Here is a 26,824-nt window from a genome sequence, read left to right as displayed (position 1 = left end):
ATGTTGAAAGTGAATGCTGCAATGTACCAAAAATGAATTGAATATTGAATGTTGAATGTTGAACATTGAACCAACTTCACATCTGTAAAAAAACTATACTCTAATTTTTAATAGTAAAATGTTGACATGTTGATGTATTTTTTGTTGTTGTAAAAAATGTATTACTTCTCCATTCATAAAATAATTTTCGTTTACCTGTCTTATAATTCTATTTAGTGGCATCTGTATAGGTTGTGTTTGTCTTGCTAAAACTGTTTTACATCGAAACCCTTATTTTATTAATTTTGTATTGACATTGTGTCATGCATCAAATTATTCGTTCAGTGTAGACCACTTGTGTTAATATGTCTTTTTATCATGTTGATTGAGTTAAGCTATTTCAATTGATATTTTACAGTGTGTCTTTATTTGTTGTGATGTTACACTATTGTTTTATGTAAGGGTAAACGTTTAAATCCGCTGCATTTGTTTGCACCTGTCCTATGTATATTAAAAAAAAAACTGTTGTTCAGTGGTTGTCTTTTGTTGATTTGGTTCATATAAAGTTATCATAGGTACCAAGATTATAATTTAATACGCCAGACGCGCGTTTGGTCATAAGCGTTTCTCGTTTCTCGTATTTTTATATGTATATTAGACCGTTGTTTTTCCCGTTTGAATGGTTTAAAACTCGTCATCCTTCTAAACCTTTACAATGTGCTATTTGGTGTGAGCAAAGGCTCCGTGTCAAAGAACGTACTTTGACATAATGGTTTACTTTTACAAATTGTGGCTTTGATATATACCATTCACAATTATTTTTTATACGTTCTCCCGATGTCACACAAAGCATTATTCAACTCGTTTTTCTGTGTGTGTAACATTTTAATCTTGTGTCGTTGTTCTCCTCTTATATTTAATGCGTTTCCTTCGGTTTTAGTTTGTAACTCCAATTTTGTTTTTTGTCCATAGATTAACGAGTTTTGAACAGCGGTATGCTACTGTTGGCTTTATTTATTACTATAGAGAAAGGTATAATAGACATGGAAGTATGTAATGAAGAGTGATAAAGACAAACAAAGCTACAGCATCATCTTTTCTCAACACATGCATTGACCTTATACATTTAATTTTGTCTTGGACAATTCAATATTGCATTACTGATGGGAAAAGGTTAAGGGGTGCAGATCTACGACGATAAAATACGTTGAACAAATGTTGATATTTCTAGCTTATGAAAATCACCTGACTGTATTGTCTCTTCATGTTTTCTGCAATTACAACAATAAGTACATAGAAAAGAAGTTGTGTGTATGGAAGTTGACGTTAAAATCATAGGTAACAAAAAAAGAGACATTACTATCATGTTTGACCTTTACATAAATGCCACATAAAGTGTACAGGTGAACGTCAATGAAACATTTATCCATGTGGCTCAGCGGTAAGAGGCGCGACTGACAGCTAAAGTATCCCAAGTTCTCAACTCAATACCGGAGATTAAAATAGATAAATAAATAAGTACTATATTCAATGTAACTTAACTTAACTTTAATTGAATTTTAATTATGAAAACGTAACCACAAGTTTCTCATTACCTATACAAAAATATATTATTATGGGATTTTTTAGCTGTCAGTCGCGCATCTAACCGCTGAGCCACATAATCAATTGCCGAACTTGTGTATCCTTAAGTATATAGCTCTACTCTACGGCCTAGCTCTACTATACGGCCAGGAAAGAGAAAAAATAATATTCCCCACGTCCAGCTTGTTTTTTCCAATACTTTTTAACATGATGGATTTTTTTGTTTGAAACAAAGATGGAAGATATCAGATTAGAGTCTGTTATTTTTCCTGAACCTCAGACGATAGACGGTTGCATTATCTTTCTTTTTTCCCAATTAGGTATTCTAATACTTTCAAACAATTTTGTTGCTATTTTTTTTTTAGTTTTGAATGAATGAATAACTGAATTAAATTCTGTGATACATGTTTCAATTACATGTATTGTTTCAATAATGTTGGTTTGTTAGTGTAAAACCTGTTATCTGTGATAGTTTTGTAATATTTGCCGCTGAACATTGATGATGTTTAACGATGTAAATGACTGTTTATGTTACAAAATGGTAAAATTGATATAGCCATTAACCTTTTAACAAGGGGGAGGACTTTTTACTAAATGACAAGACGAAGAATGGATTATAGGTACTACCGGATATTGGATGGGGCTTGCGGATGGAATACACATATCCGCGTGTTATGTTACCATTTGCTTAAGTTATTACTATTTGTAATACTTTGCAAAAGAAAAGAGGGACGAAAGACACCAAAGGGACAGTCAAACTCGTAAATCTAAAACAAACTGACAACGCCATGGCTAAAAATGAAAAAGACAAACAGAAAAACAATAGTACAAATGACACAACATAGAAAACTAAAGAATAAACAACACGAACCCCACCAAAAACTAGGGGTGATCTCAGGTGCTCCGGAAGGGTAAGCAGATCCTGCTCCACATGCGGCACCCGTCGTGTTGTTTATGTGATTACAAATCCGGTAAATAGTCTAATTCGGTAGGTCAAATTCATGAAAGGGAAGGGGATTGTAGCTACGACGTAAGGAACATATCCGATATCATTTGTGAAACGGTTATTCCATAACGGTAAACCAACTCGTGATGGCGTCCGTAAAATTTACGAAGGGATGATTTCAACTTCACCATTTGGAACTCTTGGTTTAATAGCTTCCTTGTGAGCAAACGTTATAAGTGTAGTTCGTTGTTTAACTTTACCAAGACTCGTATGTATATAGGATATTAATTTTTATACGAAAATGGTGTTTTCTTTGTTCAATAATTGCAAAATACCTGCTTTGTTCTGCATTGTCACTATTCGAATGCATATCTGAGTTATTATCTAAACATTTTACTTTATTGGAAATTTTGTCTACAATGAGGTTATTTGCAAAATAACAACTAAAACATCTTTAGAGTAACGCCCCTGCTAAACTGAAGTCTTCAGGTTTCAGCTGTAGGGGTCCAAGCGAAAACATATTTTTTTAATTGTTCACGCACAAACGTGCACAGTTTACGAACAAAGTACGCAAAATGAAACAAAGAATGCACTCTTAAGTATATCTTAACATTTACTCGTGACTGATGCTGAAATGCATGAAAACGTACGTTGAAGTAAAAAAAAAAGAGACATTACTATCATGTTTGACAGTAACATAAAGTGTATACGGTAAACGTCAATGAGACAACTATCCAACGAGCACAATGTCTAAAAGACTTGTATGTACAAGTTGGACAGTAAGATGGAAAATAAGGTTTACGTAAAAAAAACGCAACCCATCAACAAAAATATCCAAAGAAATTCAATATGCACGTTTAACGACAAAGTTAGAAAAAAACAAGAGCGCGGTTATTCACAGAAATATATATAAAAATATATTTTTGAATAGTAAATTTTTATCGACCTGTATATCCCTGAATTTCTTGTCAATAGTAAGCGTTTCATGTTTTGACTAGAACACATTACTGTAGTTGGTTTCAAACTAGGTTGTCTGTAGCACAGGGACTCGGTAAGCAAATTAAAAATTTGTAAATCAATGTTTTTAATTTATTTTTTAATTTCCTGTCTATTTGCATTACCATATTAACCTATTTAAAGTTGCCATCAATATTTCTTTGTTTTCTGGCAATATGCAGTTTACTATTCATATCCATATACTGACAAAACCTAAAGGGATCTAAGTCGCCATCTTGAATTGCCTTCCCTACTTTAGATAAAAAAATATTAAAAATATTAATAAATTACTATATACCTTACAACAGCCCTCATTTTCTTCCGAAATTATTCTTCTATCACATGCATATTTTGATTTGTGGATTAACAGAACCCTTACGCAGTTTCAGTTGCATTTGTGTCAGAATATTCAAATTTCTAGGCGAAAGCAACGTATCGTTCGGAAACTTCCGGGTTGATGCGTTTACTACAACGATAAATCCTTATAAACAGACGAGTGCTGTCCCCTAACTTCATACCTACACAACACCAAGATATCCTTCATATAAATTTAATATCAAACAAAAATGTCTTTGAACAGTTAATGCATGTTTATGTATTTTATTTTGTATGTATTTTTGTCCGTTTTCTATTTGTATTAATAGTTTTTGAAGGCCTCATGGAAGATTAACATGTAATTGTTAAATGTCTTACCTTCGTTAAATAAAGAATTTTATCATTATTAATATTATGTATTGTTTCAATATCAGATTATCCTCGTATCCTTCCGCCCATTGAAAATATCAAATGATTGTCCCAAACTATCGGGTTGTATTTCTGACATCGTCCTGATATTTTTCAAATCATGGATTTATGCAGTACAACACTTATATAATCAGAGGAGTATGTATGCATATGGAAAAGGGGCCTTCTAATTGAACTTCATACATGCATGTATGATAAGTTAATATACTTTTTCAAAGTATAACTCCAAGTTGACCTACCAACCGGCCCTCCCTCTTTTTTTATATCCTGGTACTGTTAGTAAACCTTATGAATTCCATTGAACGTGTCAATATTTTAAGTAGCTTCTTCATTTTATTGATGTGTCTACGAAAAAGTCAATGATTTATGTTACCCCGTTTGAAGAAATGTTCTATTCGTTAACATGGTTAATAATGTTGCGCTCGATATGTAATAATAAATCTGTTTATAAGGATTTATCGTTGTGATAAACGCATCAACCCGGAAGTTTCCGAATGATTCGCTGCTTTCGCCGGGAAATTTGAATATTCTGACACGAATGCAACTGAAACTGCGTAAGGGTTCTGTTAATCCACAAATCAAAATATGCATGTGATAGAAGAATAATTTCGGAAGAAAATGAGGGCTGTTGTAAGGTATATAGTAATTTATTAATATTTTTAATAACTTTTTATCTAAAGTAGGGAAGGCAATTCAAGATGGCGACTTAGATCCCTTTAGGTTTTGTCAGTATATGGATATGGATAGTAAACTGCACATTACCAGAAAACAAAGAAATAGTGATGGCATCTTTAAATAGGTTAATATATTAATGCAAATAGACAGGAAATAATAAAAAATAAATTAAAAACAGTGATTTACAAAATTTTAACCTGCTAACCGAGTCCCTGTGGTCTGTAGAACAGATTACGATATAAATTGCAGTCAAAGTGTATTTTCTCTGTCGTGTAAATATATATTTCACAACTGCAACTAGTGTATTACGATATTTCTCCACTCGAGACCGTTAAATCTTAATATTTAAAGCGCGAGGCTTTCCGAGCTTTTTAAATAATAAAAATTTAACTGTTGAGAGTGGAAAAATATCGTAATACACGAGTTAAAGTGGTGGAATCTGTTACCCTTATGATTTTTATCCTTCTTTTTTCAATGATTTGAGGAAAGTTGTGTACTTTTGATGTGACGCCATCAGGCATGGTCGCCTTTTTTATGACGTCACAATAAGAAAATTCAGAAGAAAACAAGAAAATTTAACGTCACAATTAAATTTTAACCAATCATTTCTCGAGAACAGATTGTTCACTAATGAGAAAAAATGTTTTTCCCACACCGGTTAGGAAATATGAAAATAGCACAAAAATTAGAGAAATTGTTTCTTATAAACTGCAGATACAATATGTGTCACCTCAATATACTTGCTTTGTTTTAGATTTACAATAGTAAATTTCACCATGGAACGATTAAATAAACAGTAATAGCGTGTTCATATTTTGTTGTTTGTTGTTTGTTGGGTATGTATTAACTGTAAGACAATTTATAGAATATGAAAGCAAAGAAGAGTTTTGAAGTTTGGTAGTATGAAATATCTTAATCTTATATAATCCGTTTCTCCACAATAATGATCTTTGATCTATATTGCCTAAAAGGGCGCGAATAAAACAAAACTGATTAAATCTTCCTGTGAATCGACATGGTGTCTTTTAACGACATTTAAACGTCAAAATGCACATACTACGTTATCGTTTCTACCAAGTTCATTCAACTGACAATCTTATAAATTGTGCTGTAAATAAAGATGTTGGAAAACAACAAAAGGTTGTAAAAGTTACACTTGTTTCTAAACACAGGACGTAATTTCAGTGACACGTGTGAATTCATAATAATAATTTCCCAATGTATCATCAGCTCATGATAAGTGTTCAGTACGTCCGTACTAAGATGATTTATTGCATATCTTGATAAAAAATTTCGTAAATAAATTTAAAAAATATTAAAAAAAACAAGGTTCTATCTCAAACTGGGGAAGTAAAATACTTTGGATTTGTCTTCAACTGTTTGATCGTTTTTGATACAACCAGAAAATGCACCAAATTTATAAAAATTCAATGTCTTTTTTTGCACATGGAAATCATATCAATTGCTTTTATTTTCAATTATTCATATTGCTATCATGAACCTGATAGAAATATTAAACTGTGGCCAAAGATAACACGCGTTTTGAGACCAGGCATATTTAACGGAATCATCATCCCTCTTCTGAAATTATTGAAAAATCTAAGCTCAGTTTCAAGGAAACACATTCCTGCTAATCAGATTGTAATTAAATTCCGTGTGTCAGTGGTTTACATTTAGGATTGACTATTCTATGATGCACCTACAACAAATCTAGCAAAAAAAATGATAACAACTAATAGATTTCTTATCTTGATGACAGCATCCTGTTTTCATTAAAGACCTATATTAAGCCCATTATAAATGTATTAGAAAAGTACTGTGTTTTTTTATCCCTTTTTATCCCATCATGTTTAGGTTTGAGCCATAGATATATATAAGAAGATGTCATATGTGATAATGAGACAACTCCCCATCCGAGTCGCAAATTATAAAAGAAGACCGTTATAGGTCAAAATGCGGTCTTCATCATGGAGTCTTGGCTCACAACGAACAGAAAGTTATAAAGGGCCCCAGTGTTATACCTTTTAAACGCGAAAATCAACGGTTCATTCTATATCATCATGTACGTAATTAGTGTTAAATTGTCATCGTAATGGATAATTTACGATTTATAAGAAATTAAACGGAATACTTTTGAAATAAATGTTATTTCTATTGAATTTTATTAGAGTGTTAAATCGAACTTCCCTCCGCAAGTTAAACTTTATAAAATCCTTCTCTTACTGTTATTTGCGCAAGTCGGCTAAATAAAGATAACAAAATATTCATATAGTGAAAATGCACCGCATATACAATAATAATGAATTGCTCTTCAGTGAAAATGAAAGTATAGTATCATTACACGACAGTAATCATGACTAGCATAAAGAAAGTATCATAGTGGAATTTAATTCAACACGAAGAAACTGAATGACAAAACCTATTCTACGTTATACAACTTTAATAATTGTGTTAACATGCATATTTTTCTGCAACAACATCTTACCTGGTAGTTTTAAATCACCTGCACGATCTGTTCGTGAAATGTCCTAAATATTCACCTATTTCGGTATATACTTCACAGCTGGATGGCTTAATTTAGACACGATAAAACCCCGTTCACATCTCTAACATTATCTTACAAGTATTATTTCTTTCTAAGCATATACGTATTAGCGATTTTTTTCTCTCTCAAATAAATCGTCTGTTAATTATAATTCTATATCAAATATTTATGGCATATACAGTGAAAATGATAGTTTAGGATCCGCACTTTACATACACTGAAGACTGTGAATTACGAGATTTGAAAATGATCTATTTTTAGATATAACGGCCAACCAAAATATGTTGTAAACCTTGATTATCTATTTTGTTTTATAGCTGTATTTTGTACATATTCAACTGCACATGGGTCAGTATTGAGGCTGTTATTTATTGCAAAATTTGGTTTCTAGCCAACAATAATATACCATTTTTAATTCTATGGAGCACATTTCCATTGTGCGAATTAAAAACTGATTAAATCTTCCTGTGAGTCGGTTTCCTTTCTTAAATTGGCATTTATCATTGATAAAACTACAAATAGCAATCCACAGAACATATTACTGTCATTTTTAACTTCTTAACAAGTTGCGAAAAATAAACATTGTGATTACAAACAACGAAAAAATATTAAATAACACTGGGTCATTCACACTGTAACGTCATTTTGAAGTTCGTATTACGATATAAACTTCTGTGCACACGTGAAAATTTCAAGAGTTTGTTTATATCTACTAGATACTGTAAATTATTCAATATCTAAATAAAACTGATGTGTTTATTGACCTTTCAGCTCAGTTTCATTAATTGTTTAAAAGTTAATTCATAATATAATTGGAGAATATATATTCTATACATAAATGATGCTTTTTGGAACTAAAAATATCCGCTTTTTTATGGTATTCTTTGATAATGCGTTAATGGTGAGATCCTATTTTCTGAAAGCCAAGTTCATGTCTTTTTTTTTTGTGCTACCAACCGATTTTGCCAGACTTTATTTTTCTTATGAACTTACGAAGTCAAAACAAATCATGTGTACTGCTTCAAAGTTTTGTGTAGGCAAAATAGACTTTTGAAAATGTTACTTTCGTCGTTTGAGCATTCGGCTCATACTCATCCGTTCTAAATGCCTTTAGGGTTTTTGGTACGATCATGTTAAAAATGTTTGTCGATTACGTGCTCGTTTTATTTTCCTGCAGTCGTTTATCTAAACATTATTTTTGTCTCGACAAGGGTCAATGATATATGTGTAGATGAAAACATTTTATATCACTTTCAGGTTGTAGAAAGTCGACGGCTGTAAAGTTTGTTATGCTTTCAAGAAAACGGTTTGAGTAAAGATAACAGTTTAGACAATCATCATAACGTTTACTGATATATAAAACGTATATAGTAAAGGAATCATATCACATACACAATAATCAAAATATTATCAAACATTGTTTTACCATTCATAATTTATTATATAATTAGCAATGTAGAACCATAAGCACGGTGTTTCGTAATTTTAATTACTTTAACCATTTTACAATTTGTAATGTTTTTGTTTTTCGCGGTGATTAGGTTATCGTTTAGCTGCCCAACATTGGCGATGTTTGTATATATAAAGGGGTCTTCATTAATACTACTTTATAAAACAAAACAGATCTAAATCAGTATTGATGTTATAAATATTCAAACGTTTCCTATATCATTCGAAAAACAAGACTTGAATTAATTCATCTAACATTAGCTAAGTTATTTGAAAATCAAATGAGTGTTAATTCAGTGGTATGTGTCACATTACAAACCAATAATGTTAGCCAATACAAAATAACCTTAAACACACTAGCTTGTCATATGCACAGCTGCTAACCTAATTTATACTATTTCACTGGAACTGTAAACGGTAGTTTTTCCATTAAAGGTGAAAAACAATGAATTTGAAAACGCCATAGATGTTGTCCTTTGTCAACATACTTCGTACAATTGTGTAAAACTGGAATTTGGAAAACAGAATCGTATATGCACACTTGGTTGTTGTACAGTATAGATATATTCATATTAAACTGAACAAATTGTAATACACCAGATGCGCATTTCGACAACAGCAATTTTTTTTCCCGTGTTTTCCTGGGTAAGTACTGAGTTTATTGGCTGTCGATACTCTTTGGGACTAATACGGACAACCAGAAGAGCTATCGAGGTATCTGTATTATTTTAATGCGTAGTTCCTACACCAATAAAAAAAATGGCTGCAACGAAATAGATTAAATTCAGTGCTCAAAAGTGGCGTAAAAAAAAACGAAAATCAAAATCAACAATCTGGGTGATATACATTAATCGATTTCACTACATCTTTTAACATATACCCTGAAAAGGAAAACACGGGCCGGGGAAAATGTATCTCTGTTCTTGCGGATACTATTTTTACTGTCATGTATGAATCCCCTCTCTAATTTGATATTCAACACCGTTAGCTGCAAAAATTTTGCTACTTTAGCGGTGACATGTAATTATCAAAACTTTTGGGGAGGTGTTTATGTGGTATGATTTTATTTACAACCACTGGTTAGATGCCTCTGTTTGTTTGATGTTTTGTCCCCGGGTTTGTCGTCAAACTAACAGTCAGCACTTCTGTTGTGACATTGAATATCGTTGAAATGGTCATTATTATAAATTAGCTGTATAGAAAACGAAACATATTTCGAAATTCATCGGATTTTATAGCCGATGAATGGATCATCTCAGCTATATTAGCAAAATCGGTAACTTCGTACCTTATTTGGGTTTTTTGTAATGCCTTTGATACGAGAAATGCTGGTGAGTCTTTTAGACGAACCGATTGTTCAGCGTAATAATGTTTAATCCTGCTATCTCTAATGACTTAATAAAATGGTCAATTCGCATCAAGATTTGAGTTGCGTTTAGGATGAGTCGTCATTTCCATTTGATTTAAAGCTAAATGTATAACTGAAGGCGGAGTTTTGTTTGCTTTAAAGGCAATTTAGAAAAGATAAATAAAACTCTAGATTCTCGTTATTATGATTACTTTTTAGTTTTCACAATTTGTAATTGTTTGGCTATTCATACTGTTAAACATTCGATAAAACAGTTTTGCTACTTGTTCATGAGACAAAATGGACTCAACCATAACAAAAACTCACGTTTTGTTCCATAAGTATAATTTTGAGACATGTTCTCAAATGTAGAAAGTAACTTCACTTTATTTTAATCGCAACTCATAAAAAAAATGTACAGTGCTATCCTCAATTTTGTCAGTATTTTTTTTCACATATAAACAGAGGTTACTCTTTAGGGATATGTATGTATCTACATAAAATTCTTATTTAAAAAAAGCTTACATTTCAAATTACAATGTGTCTTAGATTAATAGTATTGAATGCACATATGGAACATTTTAAAAAACAGAAGTCAAGAGTTTATATTTTGTTTGTTGTTAAGGAGATGGATTTGTATTAAATATAACAGCATGTAGAGGGTATGCAAGCAATATATAGTTTTTTAAATTTGGTATTATGAAATATCGTTATCTTGTATACTTTCGTTTCTTTTTAATGCGGATAAGGATGCGAATAGAACTGAATAAATCTTCCTGTGAGTTGACATAATGTCTTTTAGTGACATTTAAACGTTAAAATACACCAACTCAATAAAGTTGTTGTAAAACAACAAAAGGTTGTTAAAGTAACACTTGTTTCATAAAGCAGGAAGCTATTCTACCGACACGTGTGATCTCGTTAATAGTGATGAGTCATATACTGCTAATCTTTAAAGGTATCATCAGCTCAGTAGTAAGTAATTTGGTACTGGGATTGTTTATTACATATATTGATAAATTGGTGCCTAATGAATTAAGTGATTATTAAATACAGTAAGGTTCTATATCCAACAGGGAAAGTTTACATTCGTTGGATATTTTTTTCTTTAATTTCGCCTCTTTTGATCATATAACTCCTCGTGTATAAGGATACAACAAGAAATGCACTTGACATGCACCAACTTTATAAAATTTCAATTTCTTCTTTAATGCACATGTAAATCATATCATATGTATTTTTATTTTTTTTAAATTGCTATCACAAACCTGATCGCAATATGAAACTGTGCGAAAGCCTTTTAGCATGTGTTAGTTTAAGTAGGATTTTTTTATGTATAAATAACTTGGTACATTTTTGGTGCATATTTGGTGGCAATTGAGGTCAGATAAACAAGTAGAATTTAGGTCAAATTATTGGTTATTGCTGGTGCAATTTTGTGTGGCAATGTGTATATAAAGTTCAGATCTTTGTTATTCTGCCCCTTTCAATTTTCTAGATAAATCTTGGCAGATCACTTAGAGATTCGGAATTACTATTATTTTTTTATATTTTGTCCGCACAGTATTGGACAGTGGTGCGTGGTTTTTGTCCGCTCAGTATTGGTCACTGATGCGTGGTTTTTGTTGTCCGCTCAGTATTGGACACTGTTGCGTGGTTTTTGTCCGCACAGTATTGAACACTGTTGCGTATTTTTGTACGTATAGTATTAGACACTATGCGTGTTTGTTTTTGTGTGGGCACAGTATTGGAAACTTTTATACGGAGTTTGTCCGTTTGTGATACCGTGTGGAATAAATGAATATTTGAAATGTGCACTTTGTTAACTGAATTTAATGTAAATAGTGTCCTGGAATAGAATTTTAATAAATAGGTCAGTGAATTTACTTGCATATTTCTTTGACAACAAGACTACACATTATTGGATTATTTGTTTTTGAATTATCCGTTATTTCAATTTACCCGACCTGACCAGAAAGTTTTATGTTACGCGACCACCATAGCAATAGCACGAGCTTTAAACCCAGTCATATTCAACGGAATCATCATCTCGCTTCTGAAATATATAGAAGAATTTACAGATGGGTGTAGTCCTAACTAGTACAGTAAGTTTGACTGGTCAAAGTTAACCTGTGACAGGACAAATTTTAGAATAACACAAGCTCAGTTCCTTGCAAAGAAACAAATTCCAATTAATCAGATTGTAAACACATCACACTTGTCAGTACTCTTCATTTATTTATCAGATAGTTGATTTAATTTGCTGCCTTAATCCATTCAGAAAGAGTGTCTATGTATTCCTTCTCACGCTTAGCCCATTGCTTGACATAATCCGCGACTGAATCCATCAAAACTGAATGTATATCGGTTCTTATGCTGTTACAAATTGCCTTGTGATTCTATATAGCACATATCAAAGGCTCGATTTAGAAACTTATTAAATATCCCTGTGAGTCAAATGCCTTTCTTAAAGTGGCATTTAATCATCGATAAACCACTAAACAACCATCCACAGAACAGTGCACTTTCACTTTGCACTCTATAAAAAAAATACAAGTATCTTGTATTATGTAGATATAAATCCTTCTTTGTAAAAAAGATTCTTCGAAGATGACATTATCAAGATGTTTGATTTCTGGATTCTCAATACATTTTTTTATGTTTCGAGGATATGTTTTCAACATTAAAAAAAGTGTTCCTATTAGAATAAATTGTGTTTTTTTTCGTGAAAACAGATTTTTTATTCATATGAGGCCGACTCCATAAGTAACTTCTTATGAAGAAGACAAAAAGAAGATATCAGTAGCCATCAACTTTACTCTTCCGCTATATATATGTTGTTATCTGAATAACTAGGTGACTATGTTGAACGCATATACCCATAAAAGGTAAGATAAAGGATACAAAAGATACAGTAACGTTTAGAGTTAAATTTTGAAATTGACAATAAGAGTCTGCTGAAAACAAAACTTTACGAGATGCTTTCAAATTCCCAATTGTGAACTTTTTATGCCTATGCAGCAACATTTCAGCAGCGTTTGCATATGGCGTAAATAGCTTACAGTTGATTTGATATTCTAGGACTTGTATGCACTATCCCGAATTCCGTGATAGAAGTTTGCTGCTCACAAAAAAAGCTATTAAACCAATAGATCCGATTGATGATGTCAGAATCATGCCTTCGTAAGTTATACAGACGACATCACGAGTTGATTGACTGTTATGGCATAACCATTTTACAGATCATAGCGGATATGTTTCTAACGTCGTAACTACAATACCGTTTCCTTTTCCTGCATCTATATACTTAAAATCATTACTAGATTTGTACGAACATGAGCAACACGACAGTTACAACATGCCACATGTGGAGCAGTAGTTGTTTAACCTTCTGGGGAACCTGGGTTCAACCCAATTTTTGATTGCGGTGTGGTTTGCTCAGATTGTAGAATTTTATGTTGTGTTTTGTGTACCTTTGTTTGTCTATTTGTCTTATTATTTTGTACCCATTGCGTTGTAAGTTTATTTTTAACTCATGCGTTTGAATCTCCCTCTGGTAAAGTTCTTTACCTTTCTGTTTTTTCCAAAGTTTTGGTATTTTTCGTTTTGGTCAGCTTGTTTAGAAATTGTCGACAATACAAATGTTAATGAAATCATTAATAGTTTTAGATACTAAACATTATTTTGACAAGAACAAATCTGCAAAAAAATAAACAAAAATTAACTGATATCTAATTTGTATATAGTAAAGTTTTGATATAATTTCTGCTGGTGACTAATAGTCCCCGAGGGTATCACCAGCCCAGTAGCTAGTACTTGCATGAAAATACGGATTTTTTTGTGTTATTAAAATTTGCTGTTACAAAATGATAGAAATTATTGTAAATCAAGGAATGTATCTTCCTCATGCAAAGCTCTGATTCCTTTCACGGATTTGGCTTTACTTTTTGGACCTTTTGGATTATAGCTCTTCATCTTTTATATAAGCTTTGGATTTCAATATTTTGGCCACGAGCATCACTGCAGAGATATGTATTGTCGAAATGCGCATCTGGTGCAAGACAATTGGTACCGTTAATTTTATTACTACCACTGGGTCGATGCCTCTGCTTGTGGAATATTAGTACCCGAGGGTATCACCAGCCCAGTAGCTAGTACTTCGGTACTGGCATTAAAATACGGATTTTTTTGTGTCATTAAAATTTGCTGTTACAAAATGATAGAAATTAATATAAATTAAGGAATGTATCTCCCTCATGCAAAGCTCTGATTACTATCACGGATTTGGCTATACTTTTTGGACCTTTTGGATTATAGCTCTTCATCTTTTATATAAGCTTTGGATTTCAAATATTTTGGCCACGAGCATCACTGAAGAGACATGCATTGTCGAAATGCGCATCTGGTGCAAGAAAATTGGTACCGTTAATTTTATTACAACAAAAGTATAATATAACCAACTGAGTATACCAATTGTTTAACATGTGTAATGTTAATGCACAAACTAAATTCGGAAAGCACATTGAATTCCTTGGAATTGTTCGGGTTCTCGCCAAGTAAAATAGTTTTTTTCTCTTCCACCTATATAGTATATATACATTATGAAAAAGAAGACAATAGATTATGGCAATAATTTTAAGCTGATATCATCTTCCCTAGAGTTGGTCGTTTTTTTTAAATTGACACTTAAAAATAATATATCATCAAGAAGCTAGCCATTGAACATTGCACTTTCATTTGGCACGTCATAATAAATTGTGCAAAATAAACAAATGTGTTTTAAAAAAAAGACAGATGTTGAATAACACTGGGTCATTCACAACACGTCATTAAGAAGTTCTTACTACGATATAATATTTGTGCTCATGTGAATTAATTCAATTGTTCGTTTAGATCTATTCTGTGCTAGAAATCTTTAAAAACTAGAACAAAAACAAAATACTTAATTGTTCAATTAGATCTGATAAGTATTTGATAAAGAAAATTTGGTCACATTTTTTTTGGTGTTAAATTTGTTTTTCTTAAAGCCATTCCCTGTCTTTAATGTGTGCTGCCGATGGGTGCTGCTTGATATTCTTATTTACCAAAGTTCGCCTTCAAATATTTCTGTTAATAAACTCATCGGACTTAATTTAGTATATACGCCAGACGCGCGTTTCGTCTACAAAAGACTCATCTGTGACGCTCGAATCCAAAAAAGTTAAAAAGGCCAAATAAAGAATGAAGATGAAGAGCATTGAGAACCAAAATTTCTAAAAGTTTTGCCAAATACAGCTAAGGTAATCTATGCCTGAGGTAGAAAAGCTCAAATGACTTTTAGTCAGGTTAAAATATACCATCTAAGTTTAAAAATGCTGATCAGTCGTTTCTGCTGTAAATGTCAAAGTTAATCATTTGTCATTGTCTTTTTGTACTTTTAAGTAATATCACGTAAGAATTGTTAGTCGTTTTCCGGAGAGAACATTGTATTTTCCTGTTGTCATATTTTTAAACGTTACTTTGTGTCTCTACATTTGTCAATGATGTACTGTAGTATAAAGCTTTTGGTTTTATTTTCTCTTCCTCAGATCAACCATGTAACTGGTGATTCTATCAACTATAGCTTTTAAGTATAGGCAGAATATTTTAACAAGGACACATATCTAATAGAATAAATATTTATTGATATCTCTTACCTTTATTATAGTTATAATTTGATTGATTGATTGTTGGTTGCTTTACGACGCATTAGCACAGAAAGGCTATATCGCGGCGAGTGTTAGTTATATTTTGATATCAGTTATATTTTGATATCACATACACAAAAATCGTATTATTACCAACCAAAATTGTCAATAGATACAGATTTCTAATGATATATGCACACAGCAAATTCTTAATAAAATGCAGAGATTGCTTTGATAATAACATTGATATTTTTTGTATGGTTTGTGTTGATTAAAATTTGATATGCATGGCATTTTGTTATTTATACAAATTATTGGAATTTGAAAAGATATAAAACAATGTCAAATGCGAATGTTTATTACAATGAAATACAGATTTACTGTTCACTGATGTCTTTTTAGTCTGTAACGTATCGCATATATTATAGATAAATTAAATATTGTTTTTTAATTCTGTATATTACACATCCAGGAAGGACTAGAATCTCCTCAAACTGATTTAATCTTCCTATTAGTCAGTTGTCTTTCGTTAAACGACATTTAAGCATTGAATAAACATTAAAAAGTTATTCAAAGAATAATGCACTTTTAGTTTACACCTTAAAATAAATTTATAAAGGGAAAAAATGTGTTTGCAAACAAACAAAAAAACGTTTACCAAATCTGGATAATTTAAAAAAAAAAGTAATTATGAATTTGTTCTGACGTTATAACGTTTTGGGCAACGTGAATTAGTCCTTTTGTTTGTTTTATATCTTACTTTTACTGAAAACAATATCACGAAAAAAAATGTCTACCTTTACCAATAAACCAAGTTCCTTTCATGATATTACGTTATGAGAACATAAATTCTTTTCATTAACTTCAATGAATGAACTTAATATATTTCAGCTTCTTTTTTTATCATGTTGTCATGACGAAAACCTGATTTGTATTTTTGTCTTATAAAAACAAGTCAATATCATAGTGCTACCGACATGTGCACTAAGATGATTGTACCAAATGTTGATTCAACTGTTGTTGTCGGTATGATTTTCGTTGATTAAGGGAAAAAAATCCTGGATATTTGATTTCATGGTTTTGCCAATCTCTGCATACAGCTCAATTTGAAAATTTGTAATTCGTTGATCATTTTAACTCGTTAATCACATGTCCCCACGAAACACACGAAACTTGGTATCCAACGAATAATGATTAATCCAGAGTATATAACTGTATAACTGTACGTGCTTATATATGGACGATGTCATCTCAATACATACCTCATAGTGTATTGACTATATCCTCTCACTACATACCTCATGGTGTATGGACTATGTCTTCTCACTACATACCTCATGGTGTATAGACAATGTCTTCTCACTACATACCTCATGGTGTATGGACTATGTTATCTCACTACATACCTCATGGTGTATGGACTATGTTATCTCACTACATACCTCATGGTGTATGGACTATGTTATCTCACTACATACCTCATGGTGTATGGACTATGTTATCTCACTACATACCTCATGGTGTATCGCCGATGTCTTTTCACTACATTCCTTATGATTTCTGGACGATGTCTTCTCATTACAAACCTCATGGTGTATGAACTATGTCTTCTCACTACATACCTCATGGTGTATGGCCTATGTCTTCTCACTTTATACCTCATGGTGTATGGACTATGACTTCTCACTATATACCTCATGGTGTATGGACTTTGACTTCTCACTTCATACATCATGGTGTATGGACTATGACTTCTCACTATATACCTCATGGTGTATGGACTATGTTCTCTCACTACATACCTCATGGTGTATATATGTACTAAGTTGAATAAACTATAATATTGAACTGGAAATAAAATTTATAAAGATTCAGTTGAGTCTGTCTAACATAATGACTAAAATAAAGAAACTAAAAATTAGGGTCAGTTGAGAATAACACTTTTCAGCAAAAGAGACGATTATTTTCTTATTGCGAACTTTTTATTTCAATGTTGCAACAATACAGCAGTACCTGAATATAAAGCATTTTGTATTTCCCAGTTGACACAATATTCATGAGCGCTCCCATTCTCTATCACGATTCAGTTGATAGAGGGTTGGTGCTTACCAGAAATCTAATAAACCAAAAAATGTGGTTCGAGTCATGTCTTATGAAATGTTACAAAAACCATTACGAGTTGTTTCACGGTTATGAAATATCTTTTCATAGATAACGACGGATATGTTTTAATCATCGGAATCCAAATCCCGTCCTCCTGTTCCATATGTGACCTTCCAAATATGAACTATCACAAGGTTTATATGATAAACACGAAGAGATCAAATTGAGTATCAGGTTCTACTCACTGTTCCCGAGCCCATGAACTTATCCAAGGTTTCGATTGGGTTCGTGTTGCGCAGTGTTTAGGTTTCGATAATTTGACTTTTTTAATACTGTTTGTCTTTCTTTTTTGTTGCCATGTCCATAATGTCGTTTTCAGTTCTTTTTCGTTTCATGATTTCAAATACCCCTTTGCTATCTTGTGAATCTCTTGTTAAAGTAGATCTTTTGATCAGGATAAATATCCAATGAAAAACATTTAACTGTATTGTATTTGTTAATAGTGAACTATCTATATCATTGATAATCAGAAAAAAATGAACACTAGTTGATTCTTTTAAGGTAGAGCTTTGTTCCAGACTGTTTCAGGCTTGTTTTATGCTAGTTGAGGCCCATTCAGACTTCAAGTATAATCTACATAAGGGTCGAGGACATATCAGTACAGTTGAGTACGTATAAGATTGGGGTCATGTAATTTCCTGAAAAACCCACTCTTATTAAGAATGGTCGTATACGAAAAGTACAGTCGATAACAACAACTGCCTTTATCCGATTTTTTCTGGTTTGTAGCGTCATCAATATACATCTTAACTATCCTTAATTAAAACAGAACATAATCGGTAGAAATGCCAAAAATAGAAATACAGCAGTCAAAATGTATCATAATTTTTATTACTGTCATAACGATAATGATTACTGAGCTTCAGTTCGAGACTAAATGTAGACCGTTTACATATTAACTATATAAACCAAGTTTTTTTCTATTTACTACAATTTGATCGACAAAATGCAGGTGGGCTACTATTCCGAGAGTATTACAAACTGAACAGTCGTTGCGTCAGTACGGACATTATTTAAAAAAGTCATTTCTTAAGCATGTTAAAATGTGTGTTTAAATATTAAATAAAAAAAAAGATAAGGTTCAAAAACTCTTTGACAATATTAACACTAGATATATTTGCATATTGTTTTAGATCTATTTTGTTCATATCGCCGTTCCTGTTACCATTAGAAGAATGTATACATCTTTGGTTTGTTTCTGTTGAACTGACAACAGCAATTAAATAACTTTTTACTGTGAAATGTATCCTATGAGGACGCAGTTTATCAGTAGAATATGACCCCGATGACCTGACGTATATATCTATCACTCCTAGTTTTTGGTGGGGTTCGTGTTGTTTATTCTTTAGTTTTCTATGTTGTGTCATTTGTACTATTGTTTGTCTGTTTGTATTTTTCATTTTTAGCCTTGGCGTTGTCAGTTTATTTTTGATTTATGAGTTTGACTGTCCCTTTGGTATCTTTCGTACCTCCTTTATTTATAACTATATGGTATATACCTTCCATGCGACCCGGGCATAATGTAAAGATACGTTAAAATAACAAGGAGTCTATATCTAGCCATCCTGGTGTAGTGCTATAAATCATGGGTCTATATCCTAAAGGACTGGAATTCGATTCAAAGCAAATATACACTGGCTTTTTTTACATCAATTATTATAGTTAGTCTTTTCCGTATAAATGTTACCAAGTTTAATTGTGGATTGGACATTTCCGGCAAATTGTTACAGAACAAAGGAAATCATGCAGAAAAAAACCTCAGCTAGTGTGATCTGATATGAATGATCCGACTCGATTCGCTCTAAATAAGACAAAGGGCGTTTCGACACCAATATGTATTTCTAGAATTTTACAATTTCATTTCAGCAAATCAACTACTTGTAAATTTTGTAACACTAAGTGATAACATGTGTTCTTGTGGTGTCGTTATTTTATTATATCAGTTTTTCTGAGAAAGTATCTCCATGCGTTTAATATCCAGAAATTAAAAAAGTAAAATCGGTTAGGAGGGTTAAGATTGTGCATTAAAGACATTTCAATGAGATCGAGATAAAGACGTTGACAAAACAAAGAGACAGGTTTTCAATTTTGTTTTTGTAATAATTTTCTACCAATTGAAGTAAACGTGTACTAAAAAATCAAATATAATAATTCTAAGATGGCAATCAAAACAATCAAGAAACGTATACCAACAACACCACTGCTCAAAATGAAGACAGCAACAAAAAAATCCAAATAACACGAGCAATGTAAACCTCACAATTAACAGGATTGAACTGAGGTGTTCCAATATCTAACTTAAACAAAGAAATTATATTCATTGTATTTTGTTAAAATGTTTGGTCCATATAACGAATGAATTGTCCTGATAATATAAATATATTTATTAAATAATGGTTTGTATAGTGCATAATCTTGAATTTATTTGTTCATTCATAAAATTATAAAACTTATTTAACAATTTTCAAAAAAGTTAAATTAAGTTCAAAACTGACTATGTGCTCTATTTCCTTGTAATTTACTATTCAGCAACAAAACAGTGTGATCCTCTTTCTTCTCTGTGAAGTCATTACCCGTTGAATCTGACAATCGAAATAATTTTTTAAAAAGTCTATTTACTTTGCCCCATCCCTCGCTTTTTATTTTCTCGTTTGGCAAACTCATGCTGCGTGAAAGTTGTCTGTCGTTATTTTTCTGTTTAATCAATGCATCGCTATCGCTCATAGTCCGACAAAACTCCTTTTGTTTTCTTTGAACTCTGTAAATTGTTGATTCTTTAAAATCGTCAAATACGTTATCTTGGAAGCCTTTGCTTGAACACTGCACTTTTTCATATGACACCATCTTTTTATTCTTCTTCTGTTTATAGTTATTGCGACATTTTTTGAACGAGTTTTCTTTTCTTGTGAAACTGGTAGAACATATTCTGAATTTTTCCGGCTGTGCAGCTCTCCTATTCCCAAACTGTTCCAAAAGCATGTCAAAAACTTCTTTGACTGTGTTGTTATCTTTGGCCGACACTTCTATAAAACATCCACCAAGGTTCTCCCTGTAAGCCCATTCTAATGCAGCAAAGGTTTCAACCTGTCTTTTATTTTCTTCGTCTAGTTTATTGCCAACAATAACACAAGGTATACTTAAATTGTTTTCCCTAACAGACTTAATTTCATTCCACAGTTGTTTAACCTCTTCAAATGACCTGCTGTCGCAGATTGAGTAAACTAGAATGAATCCTTCTGCCTTCGAAATGTATATTTTACGCATTGCAGGGAAGTATATATTCCCAGCAGTGTCCATATAGTCAACGAATCTTCGCTTTCCATTTATATCATATGGTTGAGGATAAATGTCTTCAACTGTCTCTATGTATGCGTTTGAAAATGCCCCATTCAAATATTGTTGAAGAATTGAACTCTTTCCTACTCTTCCTGAACCAAGAACGGCTATTTGAGATCTAGACTGTTGTTCTGACATGTTACAGAATGAGCTGATTTGTTTGGATGACAAACTGAGTATTTGCTACTTCGAAATGGTTTATATAGTCTCACAACACTTCAGGCAAAGGTGTAAATATGATATCAATTTTAAACTAATCAAATTGTAGCTCTGGACTCTAACTTTACACCGATCAATGCTTTCAGATTGGTGCTATGAATAAACATAAGAACTGATTTTTGAAGTCGAACGTTCGTGATAATTTATTTGAATGTTGACATTGTATCTCAATGTTAGAAAATGTAGCTTTTATATATCCTAAAACTATAATATAGATCTCGCATAAAAATAAAGGTATACGTACATTATTATTGTTAATGGCCTGCGAAGTCGTAAATAAGTGTTCATTTTGTTTCAATGTATTATCGTAGAGTATATATATAATCATTTCAAATGGAACAAGATTGAATGCACCAGCTGTGCATTTCGAAAAAAAAAATTCTTCTGTGATTCTTAGTCTAAATTATTGATAACCAAACCCTATCAGGACCAATTAAATAAGGAACTGATTTGCTTAAGTTTCACAATACAAAATAAAACAGTTATCCGTGTTTTCTTAGAAGTATGAAAGTACTGAGTTAAACAGCAGATCCATCAGTGTATTGGTAGACATCACATTAAATTGTACGACGTAAGCTGACGTCGGTATGTTTTTCAACAATCTATGTCTTTGAGGTATCAGATTTGGCTTTTTAAAATACACGCCGAACACTGCAAAGGACATAAATATTAATATCTTATTGTTTTGAGAGTATGTTTAATTGTTGTTTTGTCTGTTGAGCAATATCCTGTATAAAACTAGAAACACTAGAAGGTAAACTAAAATGGTAGTATATTTTACTATATCAGATCCAAGAGAGTTCCTGTATATAAACCGTCAACTAACTTTAATACGTGTGTAGCTTAAAATTGAATAAAAGAGGGACGAAAGATACCAAAGGGACAGTCAAACTCATAAATATCAAACAAACTGACAACGCCATGGCTAAAATGAAAAAGACAAACAGAAAAACAATAGTTCACAAGACACAACATAGAAAACTAAAGAAAAACAACACGAACCCCACCAAAAACTAGGGGTGATCTCAGGTGCTCTGGAAGGGTAAGCAGATCCTGCTCCACATGTGGCACCCGTCGTGTTGCTTATGTGATTACAAATCCGGTAAATAGTCTAATTCGGTAGGTCACATTCATGAAAGGGAAGGGATTGAAGTTACGACGTAAGGAACATATCCGATATCGGTTTACATTTATAAATTGTGACTTGGAAGGAGAATTGTCTCATTGGTACTCATACCACATCTTCCTATATCTACTAAAAACGATATGCAGGTCAATTTTAGGGCAACTTATTAAAGTAAAATTTGCAAAGATTGCCGATGAGAAAACTCTCTATTATCAAATGATGAATGTAAAACTTATCAACAATTGGTCGCAGTACGGCTTTCAGCGATGAGCAAAACCTATACCACAACGCAAGAAAATAAGGCCCCGAAATGACAAATGTCAAACAATAAAATCGAGAAAACTAATGGCAAAATGTATGTACGAAACAATTAAGGAAAAACACATATGAAAGACAGCAACATTCGAAATCACTCAACTAAAGGCGTCTGACTAGGGACAGGCAAATGTAGATTTAAGTGCGGTTAAATGTTGTCTCTTTGAATCGGATATCTTTTTTTACTGTCATGATTCAAGGGAAAACTCAGTCACTTGATAATAAATCAAAATAGCTGCTTAAAGATAATATTAAAGACAAAATGCTTCATTACTAAAACAAATTTATAGAAGTGATATGCGTTTATTTACAAAAACTGGGTAGATGCTACTTCTGGCGAGGGTTTCGTCCCAGAGTGTATCACCATACCAGTATTCCAAACTTTTGTTTTAGATTATCACCCAAAGGGTCAAAATTTTAAATTACCTATTTTCAAAACTTTGCATTCTCCGAAATACAAGGAATTTTTCTAAGAGTTCAGTATTTTTGTTATTTTACTTTTAACACCAGGAATATGTCATCTTAGATTGAAAATACCTTTAAAGATATGGGGTTATCAATGCTCTAAAACTTCGTACTTTATTTAGTGTTTTTAACTGTTTTTAGCTTCACTGCAAATTTTTTTTTTGCTTTACAAAACGTTCTGGACTGTTGTGATTTCATTGCTTTTCAATTTCATATTTCAATTGGTCCTTTTTACGTTTTCCGTACGAGCGTGACTGATGAGTCTATGTATGCGAGGCACACGTCTTGAGTTCAAATTTTTAAATTTTGTATTTATGATGATTTAATTAACTCGGAATTTCGAATAAAATTGAATCCTTTTTGGATAATCAGCCATTTAAAGTGAAAACTATACTAAATGTATGAGTAACCTTATTTTGATATTTTTGTTGCTGTTAATGAGACGGGGTTGTATTTAAACATAATGTCTAAGATATGAAATCAATGAAGAGTTAAAAGTCTGTTATAAAATATCGTAATTTTGTATGATTCTGTTTCCCTTTTCATAAAGATTACAAATACATGCATGGGCACGTAAATACACTGATTAGATCTTCCACATGATGTCTTTGAACAGCATTTTAAGGTCAAAATGCACATACCAGGTAATCTTATCAACAAAATTCGTTCAACTTGCTTTTAATAAAGTCATATATAAAGGTGTTGGAATATAACAAAAGGTTGTTAAAGTAACACTTGTCTCATAACACACCCCGTTATTACAGTGACACGTGTGGATTTGATACTGGTAAGTGAACTGATTTATCATTAGGTCAGTAATCACTGCTACGGTACTGAGATGATTTTTATCCTAGCTCCTGTAGTTTTCGGTTAAAAAATTTAGAAATATGAAAACAAAATCAATGGTTTCATCTTCAAAAGCGAAAGTATCTTTTTCTAAACATTCACAATTTTTTGTATCCGACGTTATCGACGTCTTGACGATTCCTTTTGTTGTATGACGTCAGAGAAGTGAATATTACCAGGTTAATTATCTGTTTTTATTTCACTGGGCAATGTGTGTAATTCATTGCAATCAACGTACTGATACCTTATTTGTATAGAGTAAAATTGTGTTTCACATTCAACAAAATTGATATAACCAACCAAGAACGTGTATAAAGCTCCATCTGAATGTAACTACAAGAAATTATTTACTAAGTCTGGTTAACTTAAGGCAATAATATATAAGAATATTGTGATGATACCTAAAGATTTTATTTGTCCAAAAATCCAGTGCAAATAACGAGAAACAAATCTATATTTACTAATGTTTACATTAAACTTAATTTATGGTTAACAAAGCTAGAAACTATTGGTAGTATATGTGATGCTGAAGCACTCACTATAATATTTTCATTTGCTTTCAGTCACTGTTCTTACAAAAAGTAAAGTATATATTGTACATTAAGTCATAACTAATCAAATTCAACTTTGAGATAAGAAAGGAAGGTTTTATAGAAGATTTCTAATATTTTCACAAGGTACAAAATTTGAGTATATTTTTTCAGAATTAAAATGCAAAATTTAAATAAGAATAGAATAATTAATGGACAGTAAATACTAGATTTGAAGTCATAATGACCAGGTTTAAAATTTAAGAGGTTGATTGAACATTAGCTTGCAATTGAAGTAAGAAAATCCAAGGAAGCATGCAACACAATTTTGTCTAATATTTTTAAAATTTCAACATCATCTGCTTTTTAATTATGGATGTTAACACCAAGCAAAGTTTAACAGATTTAGCTGTAAGTTTTCTTTGTAAAATGAAATTGTACTCGTGTATATAGCAAGGTATTTTTAAGAAAAGTATAAGAGCTCTCTCACAGAAAGATAATGCGGAAAAGAAATATATGCCGAAACTACTACATACAAATAATAAGTAAAACTATTGAAATAAAAAAAATATGTTTTTAAAATAGTTTTATTGCCCAAGATAGATAAGATTAAAACAATGCAAAAGTTGCCATATATATGTATCACATATAGATGTTATGAAAATCAATAAATGTTTAAAATAATACATATACATGTATAATCAGGATAAAAATATAAATGTCATATCAGAAATATATTGAACATGTATTTGGAAAGCTACATGTACAATGATGTATATGAAAAACAATAATATCTTTAAAATAATACTATAACACTAAACAATGTTCAATATAAAAACCTTGAATAACTTGCATTGAAAAAAATCCTGTCAGTAAGTTGTATTAAAAAAAAAATTGGAGCTGCCTCATGTATTTTGTAAAGTGACATATTACTGAAATACTACTTATGCATTAAAAACCTACAAGACAAAACAATAACAAATGTTCATAGGATACTATACCCAACTAACAAGATCCTTTATCTTTAATCAGTGAAATTGAAATTGGGGTCAAAATCACAATTTGTGATATATTTATCAAAGTTGACCTCACAATGATCTTATGTATTATGTTTCAAATTGGCAAACAACCTTAACCTAAAACTTTAACCTCATACGGGACGGACAAAATCACAAGCTGGCAGACAAATGGACGGAACAAACTGACCAGAAAACATAGTGCCGTATTATTATTGCAGACAACCCATAAATATAAAATTCTGTGATGTACAGACCTGTACCACTAAATGACTAGATATATACAGAGAGTATGCTCTTTCATAGTGCACTGTTGGGTTAGCTACCTCAACAAAAAACTTAAACTTGATATGGGACAAACAGAAAAATAGGTGGATGGATAAATGCCAATGGATGGACGAACTGTCCAGAAAATAAGGGTCCCTCTACTATTGCCAGCAGTCCATGAAAATAAAATTGTGTGATGTATAGAGCTGTATTAGTAAATAACTAAATATATAAAGAGCATATGCTATTACATTTTGCACTGTTAGGTTAACTACCTTTATAACAAAAAATAATTAATCTGTTAATTATAGTGCCTCTATACTACTGAAGACAGGCCATAAAAGTAAAAATTGTGTGATGTGAAGATGTGTACCAGTAATTGACTAGACATATATACAGAAAATGTGCTCCGACATTTTGCATCAATGAAATGAAAATATATTATAAAATACTACTTATGACAAATGTATGAACTCCAATCTCAGCATGAACAAACACATAAGTTACATTTATAAAAAATATATGAAATTGACAAAGTATACTGTTGAAGAGTGGTTTCATACATGAATTGCTCTTAAATCATTAAGAAAAATGAATTGATACCTGTGA

General features: G+C 31.8%; 1 protein-coding gene across 1 annotated transcript; it reads right to left on the bottom strand.

Annotated features, from left to right (window-relative positions):
- Positions 1-20,579: 20,579 nt before the first annotated feature.
- On the bottom strand, positions 20,580-21,569 carry LOC134726954 (ras-related protein Rap-2a-like). The gene has a single exon (XM_063591380.1). It carries the CDS (start codon positions 21,567-21,569, stop codon positions 20,580-20,582), a length of 990 nt encoding a protein of 329 aa, XP_063447450.1.
- Between the last annotated feature and the right edge of the window lie 5,255 nt (positions 21,570-26,824).

This window comes from Mytilus trossulus, chromosome 1 (genome assembly GCF_036588685.1).
Source record: "Mytilus trossulus isolate FHL-02 chromosome 1, PNRI_Mtr1.1.1.hap1, whole genome shotgun sequence".
NCBI lineage: Eukaryota > Metazoa > Mollusca > Bivalvia > Mytilida > Mytilidae > Mytilus > Mytilus trossulus.
This window is presented reverse-complemented; position numbering and strand designations above follow the sequence as displayed.